Raw genomic sequence first — 22797 nt, 5'->3', positions numbered from 1 at the left:
AGGTAGATGAAAAATATTAAAAATCCATAGTGTTTGGCATCAACATTCAAATAATTTTGATTTTTGATAATTATTAGAAAATTGTTTTGCTTGACAAAATGGACAGCACATTCCACTCCGTCTTGCCATAAATTCTAAGTGATCGTATAACCATATGGTTGAGAGAAAAAGAACATAAAAGTAGTATTAAGTAGTATGAAGGAACTGTATACATTTTACTATTTTGTTTCTTTTCCCGCTCACTCTATAACGTGCCCCCTTAGATCATATGCTAGTATACTAGTATATTATGATCTAAGCATACCACAGATTTCTCTCTCTAAACGCTGTTCATTAGTTTATAGAGTAATATATAGGGCCTATTTAAACTGTATTATCAGGCTGATGTCAAACAAGCGGTCATTGACCTTATCAAAATGTCCATTAATATGCCACTGATTATGCTCCCCATACTCCATAGACCTGATAATATCAGGTTGTGATTATCTTACATTATTACATTATTACATTATTACATTATTACATTATCTTACATTAATCTATTATCAGGCCACTCACGGGATGGGGACGGTTGGGTCCCGTGATAAGAAATTATAATTGATAATCTTAATCAAGAGTTCGAATTCTAACCTCAAATAAAAAAATTACAATTTAATACCAACCATCAGGCATTGTAAATAGTTCAGTACGATTTTTGAGTATATGAATTTCTCATCCGGGTCCAGATACATTATTTATTCATCATTCCGTCATTTATCCGTCGTAAATAACCGTTATTTAACGGTTCGTCATTTTACGTTTGCCGCTGCTTGCGCTTGTTGTGCTTTGGTGCTTGCCGCTTGGTTCAGCAATCAACATGTTAAATTGTTAACGTAAGTAAAACTTGTATTTTTTATTTTTCACCTTAATAATAAGTTCGTAAATAAATTGTTTGTAATGTGCCTATCTGAATGTTCATATTTATTCATAGCAGGTTCACACCTAATTAATAATTATTCTATTAGTAAGTAGGTACTGCATTTGAGTTTTTACCTATTGACACAACTACCTATAGAGGGGCGAGACCGTTTTCGACCAAAAACGTACCCTTACCTTTTCGGCCGATTCACTTTTCGACCAAAACAAAACGTTTTGTAATATGATATTATGTAGAATAAATAATTTATATATAATTTTTGTAAAATAGAATACCCATATTATATTAACAATTTTTTTTTTTATTACGATTATTACGATTTATTATATACGATCGGTGATTGTCGACTGTGATAGTTATACTACCATAATAATATATTGTTATTTCAGTATAATAATTTATGTAGTATGTACCTGCAAGACTGATCGTTATACGTATTGTAGAGAGTCACTATCTTTCTTAATATTATATTATACACATTACTATTAGACTTAATAATTATTGACAAAAATTGTATATTATTATGTTATTCTTTTTATAAAATATTATGCACAGTGTGACATATTAACACAAAACTAATGTTAATAATATATAGGTTTTCTTATATTTAAATTTTTTTTTATATTTTATTTTACAATATTTTATTTTACAACATTTTATGTAACTTATACTTTAAATAATTTTTAAAATTATAATTGCCACAATTTTACAAAAATTATATACTAATTATTTTATTTATTTTACATATCATATTACAAAACTTTTTGTTTTGGTCGAAAAGTGAATCGGCCGAAAAGGGAAGGGTACGATTTTGGTCGAAAAGGGAATAGACCTTTTTTAAATTTGGTTGAAAAGTGAATCGGCCGAAAAGGGAAGGGTACGTTTTTGGTCGAAAACAGCTATGCCCCTATAGAGTATAGACCTAAATCGTCAATACCCAAACGGCTTCTGTCTATTGTTTATTATTCCCAAACGGCTCCCGTCAAAAAAGGTTTTACAAACAGGTAAATTACCAAACGGCTCCCGTCGAAAAAAGTGCACGGAATCGTGCACATTTTAAGACACACGATTTTACAATATTTTTATATTTTTTTTTATATTTTGTAACTATACAGTTTTTGTATACCGAAATTAATTATATGTTATGGGCAAAGTGGAAAATTTTTATAAAGTATAAATAGTTATATGCTACGTCTATCATACTCGCCAAAGCTTGTGTGTATTATTTCGTCGTGTATATATGACTCGTATATCATCGATATCTTATAAAATAAATAACTACCATAGATTATATAAAAAAATTGTGCATCAATTATTATATTCTATAATTTTTTTTTATATTTTTATTTATACAATTTTGTCTATTTTTCAAAACTTTTTTACATTTAATTCACAGAATATAATTTAACCTCAAAAAACAACAACACATTTTTAACCATACCTCTTTAGAGACAGTCCTAAGTCTGTATGAAGTGGGAAGGAATTTGTGTTGTAAAAAACAGGATTACTACCATGAACTTTTTTCGATGGGAGCCATTTGGGTATTGACCTGTTTGTAAAACCTTTTTTGACAGGAGCCGTTTGGGAATTGACCTTTTTGAAAACGGGAGCCGTTTAGGAAAATCGGGAGCCGAATGGGCTATGCCCACCTAATTAATAAATTTTTGTAACAGAACTTCAGCATTATTATTCAATATAAATATAAATATGAAATAATAAATCAACAAAAATAATATGTTTTTCTTAAATTCTAAGTGTGTAATCAATTTATTGTTTCTAATCATCTATAACCGAACACATTTAAAAGAAAAAAAAATATTTTTCATAATTTCATTAAAATATTTCAAGAACAGTGTAATTTTCAATTTTTAAATATTTCAAGTGAAATATTTCAAATTTAGAACCCTATGTATAACTGTATTTACAACTGCATGTGCCATGTGGTATAACTTTATGACAATTTTTCAAAGGTGAACCTAGAAGTTGAAGTCAGATGCACATTTAGTTCATAACTCGTAAACCACCATGTGGCAACCGTTTTTCCAGAATAAGTGAATCCTAAATGACTTGGGTACATGCATACACCAGTTCCTGTATCTTGCTGACTAAAATTGAAAAAAAATAACAACATTAATTAAATTATATTGAAAACTGTATTAACTTAAAGGCTCAATATCATATTAAAAATCAATGTACTAAAATAATAACCAATCAACATCATTCATAGTCCCAACACATAGTTGGTTCCAATATCATATAGCAAAAATCCTTATGTTATAGTTGTGAACCTATAGCGTATGTACTTAAATAACAATATAAATATGTAAACTTTTTAATACTATGAATAATATTAGTACACCACTCGATCAAATTTATGTTTTCAAAAAAATCGTGTCTCGTATTTAAGTTTGAGAAATTAGCAAAACAAAATTTCCTGCCAATTTTTTTTTTTAATAATTCAAATTTTGAACACGTAATTTACCTACTTAATAATTAAAATACAAAAACTTATACTTGCTTCACCATTGTATCAAATATCTAATATACATTATACAATGTACATAAAATAACACTCTGTAATGATTTTTATATTTTATCTGTCTCAACAACTCAAAACATAAAAAAATGTAAAAAACTGTAAAAGTTAGTGACTAACAATAAAATAATCGTATCGACGTATCAAACTATTATAATATAATAGGAACCAGTGTTTTTTTTGACTTACAACTTAGACGTTTTAACGACTACCGAGATATGAGATTACTGAGATTCTGGTAGGTAGTCTGTTGAATAGATAATAAAGATATGGATAACACGAGACGTGGTTTTTCTGAGAACATAAATTTGATCTTGAGGTGTCACTGCTTTGAACTTTGAAGATATTACAACCCATATAGAAGGAACTAGTACTTCAAAATGTACATCCAATTTTGTGTTGTTAGCTCAAATATATATATTAAAGTGAATTGACCTGTTATTTTATAGGTTTTAATTTTTTATTCTTATATACTTATCGATTTATATTAATGAATAATGAGCTACACGCATGCTAAAATAAATGCGAAAAAAAAGTTCAAAATATTTATTACTTAAAACGTTATACAGATACAGACAACAGACAAGGAAACGTCTGGTTCTACGAATAATCACTTAATGTATTTTTCAACTTTTTGCTACTCCGATTACAGGCGAAACAATGGTCGTACGTATTTCGACCATAGACCATTTTTGAATCCTCGTACATCAAAAGACCAGAATCTCGAGTTTCGTAGTGTTCAAACGAAACCCTAAAATCCAAAATACACGTAATTACGTAATTTTCTAAGTACAAAAAACTCAAGACAAATCATAACTCCCAAACCAAAAGTCGAATAACCTCGATCTCGTACCCATTGATACGGCGTTAAGTCCTCTATAACATCCGACTACAAAAACGGCTCGCCGCGCCCAAATTCAAAGTGCCCGTACTGAAAAACGCTAATTTTTAACTTTTGAAGCTCCAAAAAACGGAGAAATACGGATCCTATGGTCTCGACACAAGACGTCGAATTTAATTACCGACCTCCAAACTATACAAATCTCGAGTTTCAGAAACGTCGTATAAAAACTAAATCTTTTCCAGAATACATCTAGGGGGGGGAGGACCCCCGACTCCGGGAGTACGTTTTAGAAGAGCCTAAACCGAAACATTGTAAATGTATAATATTATCTTATATGAACGTCATCTACAACTTAAAAATGATTTATTGAACTTTAAAAACTATTAGGTAGGTACATATTTATATACGTTTGTTCGCATTTGGTAATTACGCCAGCAGCATACAACATCCTATGCCAGTGGTTTTCCTAGAAGTAGTTACCATTCATATAATCGATAATAAATCTATTTAAGGCAGGGCCTTGCACCCGATTTAACCCGAACCACTAACACCCCTAAACACCTTTAAAAAATCAAAACACCCGTGTTAACCAAAACTCGAATAAAATATTCGGGTTAACCCGAAATCCCGAATAATTTTTTTTTTCTCATTCTTCATGCGACATAATATCATTTCGTATGTATTTCTTGTGGTGAGTTCGATTTTGTAGAGATAAATAATCAATAATAATAATAACAGGAACAATCTAACAAACAATCATAGTTAATTTCTTGAAAATAAAATCCATTAAAATGTTTAATAATTTAATTGATTCTGATTAAAATATTAAATATTAAATCATTTCTTATACCTATTATATTATGATATAATTTATTACTTTATTACTTTATTAGTAAAATAAATCCAAATATAGCCAATAGCAATATAAAATTGACGTGGTCTCAACAAAACTGAAAGTATTGACAGCCGTGACTAAAATACCAAACACTAATAACTAATAATAACTTGTGTTATTTCATTATTTGCGACGAACTTCCAAAGCGGAATTACCTATGTCCTATAATATATAATTTAGTAACTCGAATATCGTAATACGCGACTATATTTATTATTTACCAGTTTTTCGGTAATCACGAAATCATAATTTATATTTTATTTTATTTGTCTATGGCTCGACAGTCAGCGCCCCTATGGCCATCTATTTTAAACATTTTAATATTTTATTATTTATTATATCATTCGAATTGGCGTGTGGGAAATTGTACATTTGTAATTTGTATCACATTCGGTCTACGAGTCTACGACGCGCCTCTCACTACGTACCTACTCAATTTTCAATTTTATTATTATTTCATCGTACAATTTGTAAGTACCTATATATATTTTATATTACCTTTTATTTATAGTATAATAATATTATTCATAATATTTATAAAGATTAATTTTTTTAATTTTTAAGTCATCACAAAATAATCAATACCTATTCTGTTATATAGGTACGTAACAGTATGCAAAATTAAAATACCAATCTGTTGTAACTGTTGATTTTGCAAAATATACCTATTCATTATGTTTTTGTATTCACTTTTAAATGGGGTTAGGCTCTAGCAAGTTAACTATTTTTTGACCACAGAAAGCCTTGTAAACATTTTGATTTTTGATGACTGTTTTTTGTTTGCTTATCAAATAAAATTTTTCTGAATATTTTTAATAAGTACAATTTTTTTTTTAAATATGCTAGTATGTTATTTAAGTCCAGTACCTATTTAGATTATAGACATGTTATATAATATATAGTAAAAAAAAAATGAGTTACGTGGACTCTAATGCCTATAATAAAACGAATAGGTAGTTAAATAATTAGTTTCCCATTGTCTTATTTCTTATAGTTCATAGAAAAAGGTAACTACTGTACATTAATTAACCTAGTTTAGTTAAAAACAAACGTTGCGAATTTGGGTAAAACATTTATATTTTATTATAAATAACATAAACATGAACACTTTCTGTTTTTTTTTTTTTGGGGGGGGGGGGGGTCATCAAAAGTTCTGTTTTATTTAGATTTCTCAGCACCCATATCAACCAATATTAACCCGAATAATAACGGTTTTTAAAACCCAAATGTTTGTTTAAATTTTTTTATTCGGGTGTTTGAACACCCAAATACATCCCGGTAATATACGATTCCGAATGGAACGATTGCGAACGGACCTTTTCCGGTAACACGATTGCGAACGTTTTTACCTGCCTTTAATCGTGCGGTGTTGTCAGATTTGGTGTTAGTCAATAACAAATTTTTAAATGCCCGAATGCCCCAGCCTTGAAGAAGGTCATGTATTTACAGACTATTTAGTATCGACATATATTCCACCTGATGCATTATATTTCCACCGTATCTTTGGGCACAAGAACCTTCAGTAAATCCAAGGTATGATTTAAAAAAAATAACTTGAATTCTTGTTCCTTCCCACTTAAATTTCTCTGATAAGCGTCATTCGTTCGCAATCGTGTTATAAAAAAGATAAAACGTTCGCAATCGTGTTGTACCCAGACCAGAATACACAACATTTAGGTCATCGGGCTGTCGGCTGTATGTATGATAAAGTCCTGGAAGGGGCTATTGTAATTCCCACTTCCAGGACTTTATGGGTACAACACGAATGTACAACCTGGAAGTGGGAATTACAATAGCCCCTTCCAGGACTTTATCATACATACAGCCGACAGCCCGATGACCTAAATTGTTGTGTATTCTGGTCTACCCTATGATGGCCGCGAAGTAACGATCACGTCACGGTTTATCAGATTGCCCAGTTTAAAAGAGTATCCAAAAATTTCATCGGAATAAATACGCCATAAATCGTGTCCGGATCAATATCTACAAAAATGACATCCCAATTATTAGAAGCTAATAATATAGGTACTTAATATATATTATAATATAATATAATATTAAACTCATTATACCCAGTTATTACGATTAAGTAGAAATAATATTTTTCAAATAATATTACAGTGTCTTTGTCAGTCAGCTGTACGAAGTTTCCGCTGCGCCACAAAACGGGTCGACGCCGGTCGCTGAACATGGGAAGTCTTCAAGTCCACCCAGAATCGTATTGATGAATCAACAATACATCTTACATCTTACATCTTTCATTGCAATCTTATAATTATTCACCTGAATGCATGTAATCCTGAATGTACAGTTAATTTATTGCTACCCATCTACAAAGTTAACACTGTATTCATAAAAGTATTTATTGTGAAAATAAAATTGAGTTCTGCATTATTTGTAGGTACTTAATAATTATTTGGGTATAAAGGAAACATATTTTAATCATACAAAATTAGATAAACTAAAAGACAAAAATAATAAGTAAATATACGTCGTGTTAAAAATACTTTTTAATTAATATAGGCAGGATAGGTACAGCTATTATGTAGGTAGGTACTTATCCAAAACTCGTTTATCAGGAATTAAATAAAAAGGGAGGTCAATAAAAAAAAAAAATTGGAAGTGACTCTGCTGAACAGTAGGTTACAAGTGGGTGACTGTTATGGATAGTTTAAAATTTGAATTCAATGATATAATATCATTGTATACGAAAAACAATTTTAAATGGAGACGATTTGTCAGCCTAGGATATTGTATACTATACTTATATTGATATTACAGTGAAACTTCCATATAACGAAGTCGAATAAGCAGCAAAAAAAATTCGTTATATAGAGGAATTCGGTAAATAGAATTACGTATTTTTTTCAACTTTTTTTTTATAATTTTTTTATTATGTATATTGTATGTATGTAAAAACAACATCAAACATCATATTACAGTTTAATTTAATTTTTAACCTTAAATATAATTTAAAAGAAATAATCAGTAAGTTTTGTTTGCTTATTATTTTTGAGAATTGTCCTTCTTTCGTAAAAAGTTTCTATATCGTCAAGTTTTAAAAAAATTTCATCGGGAACATTAAATGTTCAAAACATCCAAATTTTGGAACATCGGTGTCTTAATCGGGTCCATTGTTCATGTACAATTTTAGAACTATGACATAAACTATCAATTTGATAGTGACAACGTTTACAAAAACTGGTTTTTATCGAATAATTATTTCGTTATATAGAAACATCAGATTCGTTATTTGGAGATAAATTTACGTGTAATTAACAATGAAGGTCATAGTTCTTAAAAATATTTCGTTAAACAGAAAATTTCGTTAAATGGAAGTTCGTTATATGGAAGTTTCACTGTATTAAATATTATTAATACCGTAGCCGGTTAAAGTGAATTATTATTATTTGTTTATTATCATATTTGTATATGATAATATATTTTAGACATTTCAATTACCCACGAATAATATTTTTAAAATAGGTATATAAATTACAAGTTACAACGAATTATGAATGATATTTCAAAAATTAATTGCCGGAAATCACTAGATTTTAACTGAAAACGACAGGGAAGTCTGAACTTGGCGGTCAGTCTTATTTTAAGTTATATGTATCATAGCCAATTGGAATTTTTGGTATTTTCATATGTACCCGGTATACCACACTGCGCTTGCTCAAACAATTAAAATCAAAAACATCCCTCGACTTGTTATTTAAAACCACCATGGGTGGGTGTCAGAATTATTTTTGTATCATCAATTTTAAAACGTTGATTTACCGAGATTAAAAAAAATTTAATTTGTAATACTTAAGGTCGGTAAACTTTAAGCGTTGTACGGGTGCGTAAAACACCGAAAATCGTGAACTTCGTAAGGCTATACCATAAAAACCAATGATTTCCCGGTAGTCGAGTTATGGACAAGTACCTACATAGGTAACTTATAATAATTCATATTGTAAATTAATTAGGTACCAAAAAAATATAACTTCTCAAACACTGTGTCTATTGGTACTGGCGGGAGAATGTATTAGAATGTCTATAAACTTACGGACCAGTTTGTATAGTTAAATTTGGCATGCGAACTATAATTGAAATAGAAAACCAGAATAGGTGCATTGCAGATCACAAAGATTTCTGTAAAAGAACATACGATTTATAAATATACCGTATAGGTATACTGAGTTCTTATATAATAATATATAAGTTCTTTGGATTTATCATAGTAAATAATATATTTTATAATATCTATGGCATAATATATTTTATAATATCTATGGAAATCGTCAATTGTCGAAATTCGTCGACGACGGTTAACAATTCTAATAGTTTCAGAAATACTATTGTATTATAAATATAATATATTGTATATTTTGATTTCAGTGAACAAAAAAATAATAGGCCACAAATATAAACGGACAGTTCGTTAAACCGGATAAGTTGTAACACAAACTCGCAAATTTCGTTTGATCAGGTTATTTTCATAAAATATTTCGATACTTTCAAGTTTCAGCTCATCGGAGTGGGATGATTAGATAAAGATGGATGAAGATAGCAGTTTCTTCGGCGATGGAGGCACTAGCTTCGTTTTACCGGAAGAGTAGATGTTTACGAGTAAGTTTGTTTTCATATTATTACCTACTATTTTACATTTACTTTTTAGACTTAAATTAAATATTTATTGCCACGGACAATCTATTAACTAGGTGACGTAGAAGCATTTATAAGTTTAATCCCAATAGCGCAATGTATAAAATACGCGAGACCGTCTTCGTTTCACGACGCCAAGTTTAATACGCACCTTTTTGCATGTTATACTATACGCCGGGTATCACCTTAGGTTTGCGCGAAGTATTTAAAACAATATAATGTTATTAATCTTTATATTTTATATTTTTATATACATAAATACATTATACACCTCATATATTTTATTAGCATACTAACACCTTTTTTAGTGTAGTTTATATACCCTAGATGGCTATAGATATAGGTATTAAATGCCTTGCAATTATATATTTTACTATAATTATTAATTTCATTATAATATAATATAACAATACACTTTAAATTAAATTAGTTGTCATCAAGACAGACAGTCTTAAAACAAACTCTTTTCTGGATGTTTTCAAAACGTATTATGCTAAAAAAAAATTACACAGTTGTCGTAGCAGTCAGTTTCTATATCAACCCGTGTGACATCAAATAGGAATTATTCTTGTTTTTTTAAATAGTTTTTTCGATAAATATATGTAACATGTATAGCTCATACAATTATGAATTTATAGTTAATGGAAATGCGGATGTTTATAGTATAGTTTTATACTTCATAGATATTTTTTTAGTTAATAATCGTATAAATAATTTGATTAAATAATCAGGTACCTACTCATCACTAGTATCAATTTTATTATATTACGTGTAAAATCACCGACACAAGGTGCAGACTGAATTAAAAAAATTAAAAACATAAAATAAAATATAAAATAATGTTGTAGCAGAAGCTGGAAACGGTAGTTTATTCTAATTTATAATCCAATTAATGTAACCGAGAATATAACTATTAAATTCATCATTGAATGATTATTCAGAGATCACTTTGGGATAAATGTAAATTAAATTAAAATAATTAAAAAAACATTTTGTGAAAGGAACAAGATTACTGCTAATATTTAAGTCTTAATTATTATTAACAAATAAATACAAATAATAGATATTTTAATAGCTTTTTACTATTAACATCACTCAGTGTAAATATATTTTCTGATCGACTTACCTATATGTAAGTACCTTCTATAAAATAATTGTTCATATCAAATAATCCTAACAATTTAATGCAAGGATTCTCATAAATTGATCTTACAGCAGCCTTAAAACACCAAAAATACATTTGTACATCATTTACAAAATTTTAGTTCCCTATTATGGTGTAGGTATTAATACAAACAATAAATTGCTATTCGAAAACACAATTTCGTATACCTATTATTATTTACTAAATACCTATAATTAAATTAAACTAAAAATAAACATATGATTACATACCGAGTGCCTATAATATAATATTATATATGAACATTGAATCTTTATTACGAATACTTACCGTTTACACAGACCACAAGAAAAAATAATAAAAAAAAAAAAAATAAAGAACACATCATTGTAAAATTAATAGTCATCGATCCGCTCAGAATCTAAAATTATAGACTTGGAGTTTTAGATCATATCACATTTTTCTTTAATAATTCATAAAATACAATATACTCTTATAAAAATATTCTTGTGCTTCTGATATCTATTCACCACCTTAATCAATAATTAAATTGATAAACGAAAATAATAATTTAAATAATACCTATATCATATTATTATAATTCAGATTCAAAATTATAAACTATTTTGGTTTATTGTCATATCAAATTTCAATGAACAAATTGGTCCTTAACACAGAACTCTTTGATATAAAAAGTTGCATTATATTATATCCGTGGATTCATCATATTGACGTACCTAGTATGATATCTATCATTTATTTATTTAATCTATGGCAAATCTCAAAGTCGTTGCAGAAGACACAGTCGATTAAAAATTCTAAAATTTCAATAAGCAAAGAAGATATGAGCAAAAAACTTACTGCGTTTCGTATAATTTTATTTTTCATAAATCACAATATTCTAAGTTCTGGCTGTATTCTGGAGCGTTTCCTCGTGGGCGTCGCAGTTAACACGCGTCACGGATTCCGCCGAAAGAGTCGATAATTAAAGTAAGTTTGTTTTTATATTCTTTTGGGGCTTAAATTTACTTTTAAGACTTAAAACAGATATTTAATGTCACGAAAAATGTGGTATCAATGTGTTGTAGGCGCATATTTAATACCGAACTAGAAATGTATAAAATACGCGAGATATAAACGTCGTCGTCGTTTTTCCAGTCCCTGTTCGTAGAATAATTATAATTAATAGGTACATACCTATATAGGGTACTTAATATAAATATATATATGTTTTGGTTTAATTTATAGAAATATATTATGTTATGACTTATAACTGATAATAGTCATAAGCAGGGCTAGAAACTTTATGCGCTAAAAAACAATGAAATATGTGCATACGTATGTACTAAAAAACACCAAAATATGCGGTATAATATGCATTTATTATTTTAAAAAAAATGTATTTAAAAGCATAATTATAGAGAAAAAAAATTATTTTTGAATCATAAATATTTTATTTATATTTTTCTTTTGATAATACTGAATCTGTAAACCTGGCCGGTCATTACGGTCATTAAAGGCCAATTCTTATTTCTTAGTAAAAACACTATAAACCATACGGGCGAGCGTCGCCGACGACATTAGTGACAGCTATTGGTAAAAAAAAATATTTTATTCTTGAAAACATTTTAATTAAATAAGACGATTATAATTTATAATATTTATAAACATTTACACAATATTTCAACTATTACTCGGTATAGTATAATTCAAAATATAGACTAGGAAACCGTGTGCGGCGGCTATTTATTTTTAAATTATTTAATTTACAATATTCAACTATCAAAAACTTGTTTGTTGTAGATTTCTTATCAATTTTTACCATAAAATGCATTTATATACTCAAAATCTTTAAATATGCATAATCATATAAATTTAGTAAAATATGCAAAAACTTTTGAATTGACATCCTAACATTCTATTTATTCTTACAGTTCCATTTGTCAATATTCCAAATTGTTTCAAATTGCACATCAATTGATATGATGTAAACCAGTTGTCAAAACAAAGTTTATAATTCTTGTTTCTTGGTATAATATCACACAGTCTAATAATTATGTCACCACTCAATCCCAGAGTAGATTTTGATTTTATTGTTCCTTTTCCTACATACAATCCCAAATCATGTACAAATCCACTTTTTTATGCTAATGCAAATACTTTTATACCCCATTTGTGAGGCTTTGCTTTGTTATACTGTTTCATAGTGCTCCGGCCTTTAAATGGTATAATAATTTCATCTACACATAAATGTTCCTCTAAGTCAATCAACTTAAAATCATTTTTTATTGAATCTAAAAATGGTCTGACTTTAAAAAGTTTATCATGTAATGAATTATTTGAAGGCAAACAGAGAGTATTATCCACAAAATGAATATTAGATCTAAGTTTGTCAAACCTATTTCGACTCATATTATCTGCTACAATAGGTTGTCTTAAATATTGATTCCAAAACATCTTATAGGATGACAGTTTTATAATTGACATAATTAAGTGAATACCTATGAATTGTTCAATTTCTGTTTCATTAGTATTCACAGAAAATCCCGATTTTTGGGTTGAGTAAAGATTAGTTTGATATGATATATTTTTTATCATATCAGAATCAATACATTTTTTGAAATATTCAAGAGGAGAAAATGGTAATTTAGCTGGTGGTGGTATAAACTGAATATCACAACAATAATTTTGATTTTCCCATGTACCACTTATCCAATTAGGTACCATTGGAGTATAATTGTCTATATCATCATCAAGTACCTCTTCATGAAGATCATCAGCAATATTTTCATTATCTTGATTAACCTGATCATTTGCATTGAGTGTTGAATTTTCCCCATTGAATGGAATATCACCAAATATTTGTTCATAAATCAATTATAATTTATAAATAATAATAATAATAATAATACAGATGATTATTAAATTTACTAAATTCTTTAATTCAAAATCATTTTGATGCAAAAAGTTGTCCATGTCTCTGAAAGCATCCAGGAAATCAATATTTTCTTCATCATTATCTGACTCTTCAAATTCATCAATATCTGATAAATCTCCATACAATAAATTTGCAATTTGATTATCATTGAGAGCCATAATAAGACTTAATAACAATAATCATTATTATAAATAAGTTGTTAAATAAAAAAATAATATTCAATAATAAATGTAACCAAGATACACACAGCTTGTAACCATTACAATATAAATATATTATATTCTATACATTCCCAATGATGCCTCATCAGATATGTGACATTGTAACGTCTTAACTAAATTAAATATTATAAAATGAAATAGATATTGCATAGATGAATGTATCTTGTTTCTTAAATAATTTACCAAATAGCAATAATTATAAATTTACTTACCTAAATTAAATAAAATTGAACACGAATGACGTCAATAGTGGAGAGTCGTAATTTACGTAAACATAATCAATGACAACTCGATAAATAATGGATTTGGCCCGAAAATGCATAAATATGATAAGAATAAACACATATTTTTCAATAAAATGTGATATTAACTGTTAACGATCAACAATAATTACGAAAAATGGAAGAATGATAAAAACTATGATGCCATATGGCATCACGGGAGCTGAAAGGGTTAAAAAGCATTATTATTATAAATGAAACAAAACTATCAGCTATGGACCGTGACATAATATAGGTATTTCTATATTTTTAGCTCCATAATTTCTGTTAAAATATTAGGAAAATGTATTAAGTACCGCTAAATTTGAGCTATTACTTAAAATATTATATTCATAACAAATTATCATAGAAGGTTAGGTACTGTTATTCCACATACCTATTATAGTTTAATTTAACTACAACATTCTAGTAGAGTCTGATAAAATTAGGTTCCACGACTTTGATCATACAAACTTTAAATACTAAACTATGGGTCTGAAATTTAGTTTATATAGATCTCAATAATCCAAAACATACATCGCTTCAAAATATAAAAATTAAGTGTCTTGTATAGTAGTAGGTAGGTAACTTTCAAAAAAAAAAACTAAAAAAATCTTACTTGAAATCTATGTATAATATATGTATATTGTAATAAATGTTCAAATGTTTATTATAGTACATTATAAAACATTAACTTAAGTTCAATATAATACATTATAACAGGTGTTCAAATAAACATTTCACACCACATATTTTGTTAATTCACACAGTCTCTCTTCAATTTCAAATTTTTTTTCAAATTATCTACAAAATATAAATGTTTAGTAAATTGGAAGACATGATTAAGTATTTAATCATTTATCTAAAAGAGACGTGCCGGGTCGCCACATTACTATATCGAGGGACCACGGTGCAAGTGCCGTCCATAAATATCATAACATATATTATATTAGAAATACAAACTTAATATTTCACTAACAGTAAATATTATAAAAAAATATTACGAAATGTACTATACTCATTACTCATATTATAATATTATGATTGTATTAGTTACAAACTCTTGAATTAAGAGTTATGTTTGAGGATTTAATTAATTTCCTAAAAGGAAATTCCTCAAAATTGCCTCAGTAAGTTGAGGGACCGTAGTCAAAGTGCCGTCCACCAATAAAGTACCCGAAAAAAAAAAAAAAACGATTAATTCAAATATAGAAGGTACTTATATCATATACTTTTATCAAAGTATGATTGTGTTAGTCACAGTCTTGTGTAAATGATATTGTCTTATGTTTTCCCAATCTAATTATACAAAATACTGAAAATTAATGAAATCACAAATATTAGTACAATAGAGAGACTGTGCATTGATTTACAAATTCGTCTTAAATTTACTTTTTGCATAGAGAATATTAAGGTGGGCTGGGCTCTTAATATCAGAGTATTGGGGATAGGGCTGGGATTTCATATTATGAATTGAAATATTTGTGGACACTGGACGACCAAAAGGACCATCCTCCATAGCATGTTTCAAAAAGTCCAAAATAAAATTAATTGAATACGTTGCTCCCATGCTCGACATTTTACTGGTATTTTTAAAAAAATCATTAAAAATGTTGTTTTAAAAAAAACCTTTCATGTGCATGTGTTGTCTCCAAGTGTGTGTTGTGAAAGGATAGATGCTGACAAATCATTAATAGAGACTCGTTGATCGCTTTTATGTGCTTCAAATTGTTTACACGAGTGTGGCTCCATCATAGATAATAAATATATAACATAATGGATAGAACATAATGGTCTTATCAGCGGTCTTCGAGGGGAACAATTGAGGCCAAATAAAGTATACCTACATCGAGTATCGACTATCAATATAAAGGATATTGCCTCAAATGTATTTAACATAGGCGTGGACTATCCATATCTTTATTATCTATGGGCTTCATCCATAGCATGGATTAAGGTGTCAACAATCAAAGGATCAATTTGATAATCAAACACTTAAGTTCGGCAACCTGCAACCCGGGATCATTTTATTCAAAGTGTCCTAATAAGTCACAAAAAGGTTAGTTAGGTAAACCTATGGTTAGTTGAGAAGCTATGGTGATGATAGACGACTGCCATCACTGGTCGTCGTGAGCTTTGTGATGATCTTTTCCTACTAACTATCAAGGTATTCGATATTGTAAACATAACAATGAAAGAAAATATTTAAATATTATTAATTCGGTTAGGTTAGGTTAGGTTAGGTTAGGATAGGACAGGAAATTAGACGTTAACTAATTATCATAGTTTTTAACACGGTCTTAAAGACGGTCAGCTAGAGTTGTACCAGTATAGTTATTAAAAACTTAAATACAGCCAACATTAAATAATGATTTTTTACCACAGCAAATTATAAAATGTATTTTAAAATATAACAAAATATTATTTTATTTAATATTGACTGTAGACACAGCCAAACACAATATTATTTTAAATTAAACATTATTTTATGTCCTTCATAAATTACAATCACATAATAGAGTCCGTGCAGGACCTTTTTCTCATTTAATTTTTTTGCATCCTTTATAAATTACATTCATTTTTATACATTTTCTAATACATATATTACGGTGATACACCTCTGATCATAATAACTGTTCGTATTATTATAATGTAAACAATACCTAGGTTTTAGATTATAGTTAATATGTATTGCAGTATTTAGCTTCCAGCGTATTCTTTTGTTTAGTGTTATTTCACTCAGATTTCTCAAACAATTTTTTTTTCAATTCATTGAACTCTAGTAGATTTTTTTGTATAAATATTTTTCAAGATTAACCGGCTATACCTGGGAGTAGGCTGAGTACCTGTGTACATACTATATAATTTGAAAAGAGACTGGCTAGGTTCTCTCACGTTCCCCATTAAATTTATGTTTTTTATATATTTAACTTTTTTTGATTTTTTTATATATAATCTTTTTTTAAAACCTTTACAACCGGATGCCATATATTTTTTTTAAAAATTTTTATCTGCTTCTTAAAATGCGTTTGCCTGCGGGTGCCCACGTTCCCCTTTCAATTTTTTTTCATAAATTTAATTCAATTTATTTTTAATATGAATATTTTCAAATTTGTAAGTCTTCAGAGAATTTTTTTTTTGTTATTTAATTCCTATTGATCTTTCTATATACATTTTTAAACAAGCCGGTGCCATCTACATTTTTCTAAATTTTTTTTTGCCTTCTAAAATGCATTTGCATGCTTGCGCCCACCCCACATGTGTGTTTCTACTGTAAAAATTTTTCCATATTTTTTTTTGTTTTCTAAAATGTTTTTGCTTACAGGCGCCAACACCGTTCTTCAATTTTTTTTTTAGTTATTTAACTCTAATTGAATTTTTTGTATATACTTTTTGAACATTGATAACCAGCTGGTGCCCAATGAATAATTCTTTAATGAACTAAATATTTTATTTTTAAATAACATTCGTTTTATACATTTTCTAATACATATATTACGGTGATACACATCCGAACATGTTAACTATTCGTTTATAATAATGTAAACAATACGAACAAATGTTTTCTGTTTAAGATTCTGGACATTTTAGTTTGAACTCATTAATCTGTGTTCCTACTATATAATTTTTTCTACATTTTTTTGTTTTTTAAAATTCATTTGCCTGCGGGTGCCAAAACATCGCTTCAATTTGTTTCGAAATTTTTTTTACCGTTTTTGAATTTTTTGTAGAGACTTTTTAAACATTGATAATTTGATACCCTCTGTATTATTATTCTTTAGTGAGCTTATCATTTTCAATAGTTTTTCTGTATAAGATTCTGGGAATTTAAGTTTGTAGTTTGTGATGTGTAATCCTAAAGTAAATTTTTTTCTACATTTTTTTTTGTTTTCTAAAATGCATTTGCCTGCGGGCGCCAACACCTCCCTTCAATTTTTTTTTTTTATGATTTTAACTCTAGCCAAATTTTTTAAACATGGATAATCTGGTACCCTTTGAATAATCCTTCTTTAATGAACTAAATATTTTAAATAGTTTTTTTTGTTTAAGATTTTGGAGATTTTAGTTTGAAGTTTGAATGTGTTTTCCCACACTATAATTTATTAAAATTTTTTTTTGTTTTCTAAATGCATTTGCCAACGGGCGCCAACACCTCCCTCCATTTTTTTTTTATGATTTTAACACATTTGCCTGCCGGCGCCAACACCGTTCTTTTTTTTATGATTTTAACTCTAGTCAAATTTTTTAAACATGGTCAATTTGGTTCCCTTTGAATAATCCTTCTTTAATGAACTACCTATAATTATTTGAATAGTTTTTACTGTTTAAGATTCTGAGCAATAACTTTGAACCTCGTTATGTGTATTCCTACAGTAAAATTTGTCTAAATTTTTTTTGGTTTTCTAAAATGCATTTGCCTGCGGGCGCCAACACCTCCCTTCAATTTTTTTTTTTATGTTTTTAACTTTAGCCAAATTTTTTAAACATTGACAATCTGGTACCCCTTGAAAAATCCTTCTTTAATGAACTAAATATTTTAAATAGTTTTTTCTGTTTAAGATTTTGGAGATTTTAGTTTGAAGTTTGAATGTGCATTCCCACACTATAATTTATTTTAATTTTTTTTTTGATTTCTAAAATGCATTTGCTTGCGGGCGCCAACACCTCCCTTCAATTTTTTTTTTTATGATTTCAACTTAAGCCAAATTTTTTAAACATGGACCTTCTGGTACCCTTTGAATAATCCTTCTTTAATGAACTACCTATTATTAGTTTGAATAGTTTTTTCTGTTTAAGAATTTGAGCATTTTAGTTTAAACTTCGTAATGTGCAGTATTCCTTCGGTAAATCTTTTTCTAAATTTTTTTTTTGTTTTCTAAAATGCATTTGTCGGCAGGCGCCAAAACCTCCCTTTAATTTTTTTTTTTTTGTTTTTAACTCAATCCAAATTTTTTAAACATTGACAATCTGGTACCCCTTGAAAAATCCTTCTTTAATGAACTAAAATATTTTAAATAGTTTTTTCTGTTTAAGATTTTGGAGATTTTAGTTTGAAGTTTGAATGTGCTTTCCCACACTATAATTTATTTTAATTCTTTTTTTGATTTCTAAAATGCATTTGCCTGTGGGCGCCAACCCCTCCCTCCATTTTTTTTTTATGATTTTAACTCTAGTCAAATTTTTTAAACATGGTCAATCTGGTTCCCTTTGAATAATCCTTATTTAATGAACTACCTATAATTATTTGCATTCCCACAATAAAATGTATTTAATTTTTTTTTTGTTTTCTAAAATTCATTTGCCTGCAGGCGCCAACACCGTCTTTCAATTTTTTTTTTATGATTTTAACTCAAGTCAAATTTTTGAAACATGGTCAATCTGGTTTGCTTTGAATATTCCTTCTTTAATGAACTAAATATTTTAAATAGTTTTTTCTGTTTAAGATTTTGGAGATTTTAGTTTAAAGTTTGAATGTGTTTTCCTACACTATAATTTATTAAAATTTTTTTTTGTTTTCTACATGCATTAGCCTGGGGGCGCAAACACCCCCTCCATTTTTTTTTTTTATGATTTTAACTCATTTGCCTGCCGGCGCCAACACAGTCCTTTTTTTTTATGATTTTAACTCTAGTCAAATTTTTTAAACATGGCCAATTTGGTTCCCTTTGAATAATCTTTCTTTAATGAACTACCTATAATTATTTGAATAGTTTTTTCTGTTTAAGATTCTGAGCAATAACTTTGAACTTCGTTATGTGTATTCCTACAGTAAAATTTTTTCTAAATTTTTTTTGGTTTTCTAAAATGCATTTGCCTTTGGGCGCCAACACTTCCCTTCAATTTTTTTTTTTATGATTTTAACTCGAGCCAAATTTTTTAAACATGGACAATCTGATACCCTTTGAATAATCCTTCTTTAATGAACTACCTATTATCAGTTTGAATAGTTTTTTCTGTTTAAGAATCTGAGCATTTTAGTTTAAACTTCGTAATGTGTAATCCTAAAGTAAATTTTTTTCCACGTTTTTTTTGGTTTTCTAAAATGCATTTGCCTGCGGGCGCCAACCTCCCTTCAATTTTGTTTTTATGATTTTAACTCTAGCCAAATTTTTTAAACATGGACAATCTGGTACCCTTTGGATAATCCTTCTTTAATGTACTAAATATTTTAAATAGTTTTTTCTGTTTAAGATTTTGGAGATTTTAGTTTGATGTTTGATTGTGTATTCCCACAATATAATTTATTTAAATGCCAATCTGCAGCGTCGTAAAGCTGTCAGAAGATATTGACGTAGACAAGATAGTGATGGCTAAGCAAAATGCCGCTATTTATGGCGTACTTGAAAAGATTGAGTTCGTTTTTGGAGACTTTTTCAAACTGGCAAATCAGATAAAGGGTAACGTTATAGTCACATCGCCACCATGGGGCGGTCAAGAATACAACAAAATGGATGTTATCGAAAATTAGTGTATTTAAAAACTGTTTAACTCGACGTTGCTGTATGTCTGGTCCAATAATGTCAGTTATAAGTCATTGTGTATTTAATACAATAAAAGCATAGTAAAAAAATAATTAATAGACTATATTAATATAGTACTTACTTAATTAATTTAATATACCTAACCGTACCTATACATACAACAATATTATAATAATGTATTATTTATGTTTGAATTCATTAGAACAATGCCGTATCAGACGTCACTCCCAAACCGGTCGACATCCATCTGCATAGCTGTGAGTTGAAAACGTCTATACTTAAAAATTGTTATAGTACCTATAATATTTATCTAATAAATTAATTTTCTTTTTTCTTTTTAGATCTAAGATTTGAAAATGTAATATAAGAGTACTCATAAGTTTGTCTAACTTTATCAAATAAAAAATGTCGACAAGAAAGTCAAATTAAATTTTTATGAGCGTCTGAAATTAATATTTTTACAACATTTGATATTCACTCGATTTCTCATGTAACAATTTTCTTATTTTATTGTAATTAAAAAACGAATGACTGTTGATACTTGAAAATTTCACTGAATGTTTATATTAGCATTTTCTATACACAATAAAATGTTGAAATTATTTTGACTTATTTTGAGCTGTTTACGGACATTGTCAGTTTTCAATTTTTTTAGTTTTTTTTTCTATAAATATCAATAAAATTTTATTTGTTGGGTAGAAAAGCGTGAAAAATTATTATAAGGCTCCTGATATATCATTCTAGTAGCAGTTGAAAAAAATTAAAAACAAATAGGCACAATTTTTTTTTATAAGCATTTAAAGTTCAAATTTTGACAACATTTATCAAATTTATAATTTATTAATTATTTTGTAGTTAAAAATGTAAAAAATGTTTAACTTTTATGGTTAAGGATTGAAAATTTAAAATAAGGCTCCACGTAAATAGGTTATATATAAATTACTTTATTCACAATAATATCATCAAATATACTTGGTAATATGAATATCATAGGCTGACTGACCGTTTTCGCTCAGAATCGTTTTCTTTATACAATGATATTATATCATTGAATTCAAATTTAATACCATCCATTACAGTGACCCACTTGTAACCTACTGTACAGCAGAGCAACATCCACTTATCCACCTTTTTTTTTTTAACTTAGCTTTTTTTTTACTCGGAGTTATAATGAAGTGTTTTTGGTGTGATATCAACTATTTTTAATGTTGATGTGTTAATTATCTGGTATACTATAATAATAATAATAATAATAATAATTTAATAATAATAATAATAATAATAACCGCTGGCCTCCTAATAGTAATATAAAAGGAAATAATAATAAAAGTATTAACACGTCGTGAACAATCGAGTGCAAGTCAAGAAATGGTTTGTTTTACTGTCAGTTGCAACCACGGCTTTAGATGGTATAGTTGCGTAACGAAACGAGAAAAAGTGCGTTGCGAATGTTCTTACCAAATACCTATGATCATAGAGCGCTCCCAGCGAATTTATATACTAACTAAATAGCAAAATATGTCAACATAGATATTAGATAACAATTTACAATATTGAAAACATTATTGAAAATGAGAGTTATTTCACTATTTCAGTTATTAAGTAATTTATGTCTGTTTATATTTTTAAAATGTACTAATAAATATCAATATTGATTATACAAAAAAGAAAATGTTCTTGAAAGAAACTCTTTATTAAGTAATTTAAAATATAAAACAACTATGTGGATACTAACTTAGATAACTTTTTTCTTGCTTTATTTATTTGCTTGGATTCAATATTTTTCATGTAAGAATATTGCCTCATTCTCATTACAATATACATTGTGTATATTTCTGTTAATATTTCACTTTTATGAACTGAACATTCCCATTTAAGTATAACATTATCATTAGCTAATACAGTAACACTCACGATTAAAGATATACT

General features: G+C 28.1%; 1 protein-coding gene and 1 long non-coding RNA gene across 2 annotated transcripts; one reads left to right on the top strand and one right to left on the bottom strand.

Annotated features, from left to right (window-relative positions):
- Positions 1–686: 686 nt before the first annotated feature.
- Positions 687–21399, top strand: LOC132941723 (uncharacterized). Its single transcript, XR_009664189.1, has 6 exons — positions 687–872; positions 7313–7484; positions 9578–9808; positions 11874–11957; positions 21071–21125; positions 21210–21399. It is a non-coding gene; the product is annotated as an uncharacterized LOC132941723 (long non-coding RNA).
- Positions 13110–14063, bottom strand: LOC132942087 (piggyBac transposable element-derived protein 4-like). The gene is made up of 2 exons (XM_061010393.1): positions 13899–14063; positions 13110–13772 (listed from the first exon to the last, which is right to left on the bottom strand). Exons 1-2 carry the CDS (start codon positions 14061–14063, stop codon positions 13110–13112), a joined length of 828 nt encoding a protein of 275 aa, XP_060866376.1.
- Positions 21400–22797: the final 1398 nt, after the last annotated feature.

The sequence above is a fragment of the Metopolophium dirhodum genome, chromosome 3 (assembly GCF_019925205.1).
Source record: "Metopolophium dirhodum isolate CAU chromosome 3, ASM1992520v1, whole genome shotgun sequence".
Lineage (NCBI taxonomy): Eukaryota > Metazoa > Arthropoda > Insecta > Hemiptera > Aphididae > Metopolophium > Metopolophium dirhodum.
Note: the sequence above shows the minus strand (reverse complement) of the source record. Positions and strands in the feature narration are given on the sequence as shown.